At 36.4% G+C, this 8,181-nt stretch overlaps 1 protein-coding gene across 1 annotated transcript; it reads left to right on the top strand.

The window, feature by feature from the left end:
• The first annotated feature begins 448 nt into the window (after nt 1-448).
• On the top strand, nt 449-7,743 carry LOC125229725 (circadian clock-controlled protein daywake-like). The gene is made up of 5 exons (XM_048134649.1): nt 449-603; nt 4,818-5,040; nt 6,026-6,156; nt 6,760-6,915; nt 7,533-7,743. Exons 1-5 carry the CDS (start codon nt 543-545, stop codon nt 7,682-7,684), a joined length of 723 nt encoding a protein of 240 aa, XP_047990606.1. The 5' UTR covers nt 449-542; the 3' UTR covers nt 7,685-7,743.
• The last annotated feature ends 438 nt before the right edge of the window (nt 7,744-8,181 follow it).

Raw genomic sequence — 8,181 nt, 5'->3', positions numbered from 1 at the left:
ACGATACTTTGTTTACATTACAAAAAATAGAAAAAACATTGATGACATTATCTGTATTTTTACACGTGTTTGACGTATTTTTCTTGTTTGATTTGGAGTATGTATTATTTTAGTAGCAAAGAGGGGGATGTATCAAACCTTCCCGATAGGGCCGTCCCCTTGTGTAGCGACTCAAATAGTATTCGAATATTCGCGCCGTGTAATTAGGCCCTAAGTGTTTCTTTTCATTTCTACCAAATAATAAATTATCGGCTTGGCTTAGTCCCCAAAACTTAGTAGTCAACAATTAGTTAACGAAGAAGCCACAGAACTAGGCGCTAGTATAGAATAACAATATAATTATATATAATAATATGTTCCAGTGCTTTATTTATAATTGTCGGAAAATGACCACTGCCTTATAATGACCTAAGTGGCGTAGCGGTCGTCGTGAGATTCACGACCTATATAATGAAGGTCCGGTGATTCCTGACTCAGAATCGAGTTTGAGCGCCACCAAAGACCTAGTGTACTAATTAAATTGTTGCATTTTATAATTTAAAATGGGTGTTATATTTAAATTTGTTGTTGCTTTAGTGGCTGTGAATTTTGTTAACTGTGCAGGTAAAGTATTTATTTAAGATAATTATTTTTCGAATGAGGCTAAGTCAATACAAGATTTTAAAGTTTTAACAATATATTACGTACTATGTTGTGTAGATTTTCAAAAACTCTGCTGATTTTGAAGTACTATTATAACCTAAATATAATAATAAAAAAATAAACGTTAAATTTTCAGAACGACCTAGTACGAGTATAAGTGGGTACCTAAGATGTACCATATCACAATATGAAATAATAAATGTTCACATACCTACTTATACTAATAGGCTACTTGAACCCTTTTTAAAGTCGGCCTTATATGATTAGTTACTGTCCAATAAACCGAAATAAAATATTACCATATTTTATTATAACTTAAAAACAGCAGAATATATTTTTAAGATATACTTTTACGTAATCAGGTGAAAACATGTTAATCTATAGATTATCTGTGCATCAGGCCATTCTATTCGAAAACAACATTTTCTGACTTTGAGTTCAAAATCCAGTGATTGTTTTGACATGCAGTAGGGTTTGAATTCGATATCGTCACTACATTGCTGACAGCGTTTTCGGTGGCCAAAATAAATAAAAATTTACAAACATTTTAAATCGAAAATACGTCAGTCATTATACACTAAATCCCCATAATACCCAAAATCTATAAATATTGTTGTTTTATGTCAAATACTACAGAAGACAATCATTTATTGTGCTCAATTCGATATGAGTCTAGTAGCCACTTGTAAATCTTGTAATGTTTGGCCCTATGCTTGACTGGTAGAGAATGCATTTTGACATTAAATCAGCCATTTGTATAATGTTGTACATATCTTGTGCAAAAAATATTTAAATTAATAATATACTTACACTACAAATTATTTAATACATGGAAAATGTTAAATAAAATTGTTGTGATAAACTCGAATATGTCCTGACTTAATTGTCATTATCATTTTTACTTGTAATTAAATAACCACCTAAATGGTCAAGACTGAAGACTATTCCCACCAGTTCTAAAATTTTATATTAGGTATAATAATAGTGTTGACTGGACCCCGAAACGGCAATAAAAAATGTAAAAGGGCCCAAATTAGGCAGTTTTAAAACAGGGGCAGTAATATTATTGGTAATGCACTGATTTAATATGTAGCTATATTATGTTTTCAAGGGGACAACACGTGGCGTGAACCGCAAGCGAAAGATTCCAATACTTAATGCTACGCTCTCGGTTCAGAATGTGGAATCTCAATGAGCATTGGGAGGGTTTCAACGCATGTAGGCTAAACAATTGTGCCACCGAGCGAAACAAAATTATTCACCACACCAACACGGAACGACTATTAATCTATTGATGAATAACCGGGTGCATTGCTCTCGTATAAATGTGATTTTTAATTACAAAACCTAATGTTTCAAATGCAATAGTTTTACGACCGGTCTGGCCTGTGGCCCGTTTCTCGAAAGGTACAAGCCTTGTATTACAAGTGTGTTTCCATGACAATCCATACGATTTGACTGTTCGCGCACTTGTAATACAAGCGTTGTACCTTTCGAGAAACGGGTCCCTGGTGGATAGGCACTTATTTATGCGATGAGTACAGATATTTGTTTCTGAGTCATGGATGTTTTCTATGTAATATTTAAGCACTTTTATATTATATATGTCTTTGTCTAAGTACCCACAACACAAGCTTCCAACAATAAAAAATAAGGATTTCATCTGATAAAACAACAGAAATTCGCTGTTATTGTAATTGAAATATAACGACCTCTAGATATGGAACGCCCCAAATTTGTGACGTCTACAACTTTGTGACTCTAATTTGAAATGAATGACCGTTTTATTGCATTTATTACGTGTGCACTTAATCGATCAACGTTTTCGTAAAATGCGGTTTACCAAAGTCGATTAAACATAATTAAAAGGAAAATTTCGATGCACTTTGACTATAATAATATTTAAATATGATTTAAATCAAAATTATAATTTCAAGAGAATTTTATTTATATTCACGGGTGTTTTATATGGCTGTATTACTGACGTTGACGTTGAAATAAAATTTTGAAAAAATATATATTTACACGAAACCACTCAACTCACCAAACTCATTTTTGCCAATCGTTATATCGGTTTTATCGGTCGAGCATGTAAGCGTCATAATTTTAATTAAAAAAATTGCACATAATAATAGCTGTAGTATGTGTCGGATATGGTGTCCACAAACGTCTTAAACCATTACAAACTGCGCCTGAATCTATTTCTATCTCTTTTTCGTGTACGTCCCAAAGATAGGCATTGTGACTGTATGGCAGGTTGGTGGCAGGACACAGCGAATGTAATTAATAATTATAGAGCAGATTTTCATTGAGGAAGTACCGGGGTCTGGGAGGTTACAATACCACAGACGAATAAAACTACATACTTAAAGTTACCAAAGCTCAATGAGAATGCAGAATGTTACGCCGTGGCTTGCGTGGGCGACGGTCGCGCGATGGATGCGCGACGGCGATGCGACGCATACGAAATCAAACCTTATCGATATGGAAGTATGAGACGCGACGGCGACGGTCACGCGACGGTCGCGCGACCGTCGCCCACGCAAGACACCGCGTTAGGGCCATCGACAACGCGCATTAACACCTCTGGAGTTGCTTACCATCAGCAAGGTCGTATGCTGTTTGCCAGCCACCGTCGTTGTATAACTAATAGTGGTCAGGAGGCTCAAACCATGGAGCATATTATACAGCGCTATCCTCTGCAGCCTTTTCCAGGCCCCCCGGAAAATCTGTTTAAATTATTATCTGAAATCTCATGGCTTCACCCTGAATATTGACTTATTCGTATAATTGTTTAGCTGCATGTAGTTAAAAATATTTATGTTGTTAATACACCATACGATTAAATAAAAACATAAAGCTTTTAAGCAGAAAACTGTACTCGATGACATAATATTATGTCAATTGGAATCAAAGTCATGGTTAGGGCAAGTCCACGGTCAGCGGCATCGCAAGGAATCACTGCCGGCCCTTTACATCCACGCTTGCCTTCACTAAGCATGTAGGTATTAAATCCGTACAGACAAGCGCGGCGGGCGACTTTGCTTTATAAGGTGTAGTGATGTTTAACATGAGAGTACTTTCCATATCATTAAACACAGCAATCTATGGATTCGAGTGATGATTCTGTAGTGATCTCTTCTTCTTCTAAGTCGTATACTCTTGCACGAGTAGTCGTGGTCATTGAAGTCGTTGTGCTCCTTTCTAATGGATTCCCGCCATGTTTCTCTATTCGTAGCGTTCCGTTCGCACAGATTTAAGGGAGACCCGGTGAGATCCCTCACTTGGTCTGTCCATCGCATTGAGGGGCGCAGCCTGGGTCTTGTACCGCCCACTCTTCCCTGAACAACAAGCCTCTCTATGGCGGACTACGCATAATTAGAATGAACGACTATTCGTTTGCGAAAGGACTTCATTTTGATGGACCTTTTATGTCCAAAACCGACAATTGTTTTCAATAAAAAAATATTTAGTGACGGAAAAGAATCGGTCTTGATTGATGATCAGTCAGGATTACAGGATCAATTTTATTACATTAAGTATATTAAATCAGTTTAAATGTACAACACTTTAAAGTCCGATTTGGACAGTCTCCGTAATTTTAGGCCTTAAAATTGGATAGGACTAGTGTAAGTTTATGTTATGGAACTCGGAAAAGATTTAAAGCTTCACCAACTGGCTATCTTTACATTTGATCTTGCTTTTGCCTTGTAAGCCTTAATGCAGTTTACTCAAGTTTTCCTTGAGCTGGTAATGATATTTTGCATGCTTACATCTTAAGCATTGCCGTATAATTCCGATTGTATTTTAATTAGGAATGGAACTTGGCTGACAGCTTAGTAAGACTAATAGTTTTAAAGCTATTACCATAATTATCCATTTCCAAAGAAACATTACATTTGCTCGCTTCATTAATTGATGAAGGAGTGGCGCTGATTATGACAAATACAGGCATTGTTATGTACAGTCAACCAATTTGACTCCTAGGCCACTGTAGAACCTCTTTACACAGCGTTTTTGGGAAAAGCACTACCTATACAAGTATACAATTATAACCACATGTCTTCCCGTGAAAAGGGCTTGCCAGCTTCGTATCCATATCCATCTGTAAATACTCAACCGGCAACCGCTTACTTCCCTAAGTATTACTTATAATCTTAATCTTCCTTTTCCAGTGATACCGGGTGTGGATAAATGCAACCTCGAAGACTCGTCATGCATGACTCCAGCGTTCCAGAAGGCCTTCCCTCTGTTCATGGCCGGCCTGCCCGAGCAAGGTGTTGAGGTGCTAGATGTTATGAACATGGACGATGTGGCTTTCGACTTGTCCGGCCTCCAGTTCAGCCTGAAGGAAGGAAAACTGAAGGGCTTGAAGACTGGAGTTGTTGATCACGTGAAGTAAGGCACCTCTAGAGTGAAAACTACTTGACATCCGTTTGATTAGTAGTTCTTGGATGCATTTACAGTACACATTTACGTTACGAGTAAATTATGTATCTATTGTTACGCCAGGTATGATATAAGATCACGCATATTGTAAGTTGTGATGGCCATTCACAGTTATTGAATAGATTTACATATGATCACTTCCGGGTATAAGCCGTAATATAATTATGGCTAAATTATTGTTGTACGTCAGGTGCAATGTAATAATAGCTGCATAATTATTGAGTCACTATCACAGATATCGGATGGAAAGAAATTGGGCATGCATGGACTTAATAGTTATTTTTTTTTCAAGGGGACAAAGTTGTTGTTTAACCGCACGTGCCAATATTCAGTTTCAAGGCAGGTTTCAAGGCACGAAGGTTATCTAAATAAACTTTGCCGCCGAGTGAAACACAAAATTTTTCACCACACCAACACGAACAAAATACTGACTATAAAACATCAAAATAAATCAAATTTGTTCAATATTTATAATTCAAAATTATCATTTATAGATAGTTTCTACCAGCCAGCTCAAGATATCAAGTTAAAACTTGTATGAAATTACTTTGCACTCTTGTGGATAAAATGCAATTTTGCTATCTGTTTTCGAACAGCAAAGTAAGCCTTAATCAGTTGCTGTGGTGAAAATTATTGAATACGATTGTCGCAAGTACTTGAACCCACACGAAGCATACACACTTGTAGGTCGTCGATCACTACTTAATTGACATAGTGGAGTAAGCCCGCTAGCCAAGAGTGCTATCGTTAACCCTTCGTGGTGAACGAAACGCTGACTCTGTCACACCAATATCGAAGAGCGACAAAAATATATAACTACGGCACTATACTGAGCGTCAACTCTTGACTACTTTATTCAAAGCCCGCCTACCAACAAATAAATCTATCCATTAAAAAATGCATAAGTAATATTTAAGAACATAAATCTTTCTAGATGGAATCTCCAAAAGAAGACCCTGGCGGTATCTTTCCATCTGGATTCAACAATCAAAGGACACTACGTCGCATCCGGAAGGATTTTGATCCTGCCCATCACTGGTGATGGACAGATGAAACTGAAAATGAGTAAGCAAAATCCATTCATTCAACGGCAAAATTTTGCGTCATAATTTATCAAATTTAGGGGAGCAGAAAACTGACTGAGACCTTTTCAATTTATGATATAACTTGCTGAAATAACACGAAATTAATGTTGAAATGAGAAATATCTTTATTTGATACAAATGTTTGAAAATCAAAATGTTAATGGAGCGAGTAGAACTTTTTTTCTGTATTGGCTACGGGTTGAATTAGATAAAGATACCTACGTAAATACGGGAACGATTTAATACGGGACTGACAAAGCCCATACTAAAAATCGTTCCCCTGAAATATATGGGCCTTTTAGGCTTAAAACTAGATGGCGCTGTTTCGCAGCCTGGAAGTGGCCAAAATCATAGTTTCCCCAAATAAATGACATATTTCTTTATTTTAATATCATGATATCTATCACGTAATATGTAATTTAATAATAGGGCCAATAAAATGGTTTTTACACTTGGTTTTAATGACTGTTCTAGTTTAAGTTCACTTCAAGTATTTTTAAAATTATCTACGGAACCATTGTTTAATGGCAGTACTCCCACCTGACTCGCAGCTGATTTTATAAAATGAACTATTTGTTTCCAGAAAACATCCTCATCAAGCTGCTCATGCACTACGAAGTGGAAAAGGACGCGCAAGGCAAGGAACACATGGTTCCCACCAAGTATTCCTTCGACTTCGACGTCAGGGACAACGCGCACTTCAGTCTTACCAACCTCTTCAATGGAAACAAGGAACTGAGTTAGTGAATTTTTATGATATTTTAGGCTAGGCCGACAGTAGAAGTCTTTCCCCTCATATAAAGGGAATATTCATTACGGAAATTTTACTGGAATGGCACATCACTAGCCAGCTGCTTAGAAAGTTAAATGATCAGTAATGTCTAACTGGCAACAACTCGGTTTCAAGTTTAAAAGTTTGTACATAGCCACGTCACCAAATTTTAATTGATCCTATTTTGTTACCAACATTTAGTGATATAAGTCGACTGTCGTAAGATATATAGAGGATAATTGTTATAATTAAGAAAACATAGACACTAGAGAACCCTAATGACCCAATAAAACTTACTAAAATCTCAATTTATGAAATAAATCTTGGTAACAAACAAGGAATAAGACACTGAGAATTCTGTGCCTATTTCTGAGAAACATTGTTTATCACCGTCAATATTTCCTTGTTGAACAGCCAATGAATGGCGAAGTGCCACCGTCGGGCGACGATTGTCACTGTTGTGAAATATTTCAACCAAATTCAGAATTAAACAGGCAAATACTCTTACCGTAAAAAGTCTCACAGAATGAAATCCTTCTTAAGCTTTATATCTACTTTTACCAACTACTTTTTACTTTTCTCAGGTGACGCCATGTTGAAATTCTTGAACGAGAACTGGAAGCAGATCTCCATCGAATTCGGTCGCCCTCTCGTGGACTCCGCGTCGAAGAAAATCTTCAAAAACGTGAAAGCATTCTTGCAAAGCGTGCCGATACACGACATTGCACAGCTTTAACTTGTTTTTTTAATGTAATGTTATAAACGTTGCTGTGATTATTAAAAATGTTGAAGATACTTACATGTTTTCATTCTGTTAATGGGTTATAAGAAAAATAAATATGTTTTTATAAAATATGCTGTTAAAAAGTGGAATAATTTTTCTAATTTTATTAAAAGCTCATGGACCTCGGTAATAATGCCGGGATAATGCTAGGAAAAAGAAGACTTCACCACACCAACTGGTAAAGGCTTTCTTTGCTATGCGAAAACGGATAGCAAAATTGCACTTTATCCACAAGAGTGCAAAGTAATTTCATGTACAAATTTTAACTTGATGTCTTACGGGACAGGCAGATTTTACCTATAAATGATGATTTTGAATTATAAATATTGAATAAATTGATGGATTTGATTTAGTTTCATGTTTTATAGTCAGTATTTTGTTCGTGTTGGTGTGGTGAAAATTTTTGTGTTTCACTCGGTGGCAAAGTTTGTTTAACCTTTGTGCCTTGA

Source organism: Leguminivora glycinivorella, chromosome 9 (assembly GCF_023078275.1).
Source record: "Leguminivora glycinivorella isolate SPB_JAAS2020 chromosome 9, LegGlyc_1.1, whole genome shotgun sequence".
In the NCBI taxonomy this organism is placed as follows: Eukaryota; Metazoa; Arthropoda; class Insecta; order Lepidoptera; family Tortricidae; genus Leguminivora; species Leguminivora glycinivorella.
This window is presented reverse-complemented; position numbering and strand designations above follow the sequence as displayed.

What these genes read in the sequence shown, in the direction of transcription:
- LOC125229725 (XM_048134649.1), top strand. Translation starts at nt 543, where the DNA reads ATGGGTGTTATATTTAAATTTGTTGTTGCTTTAGTGGCTGTGAATTTT. An exon ending in ACAGATGAAACTGAAAATGA is followed by an intron (nt 6,157 to 6,759) that starts GTAAGCAAAATC and finishes ATTTGTTTCCAG; the next exon opens with AAAACATCCTCATCAAGCTG. An exon ending in CAATGGAAACAAGGAACTGA is followed by an intron (nt 6,916 to 7,532) that starts GTTAGTGAATTT and finishes TACTTTTCTCAG; the next exon opens with GTGACGCCATGTTGAAATTC.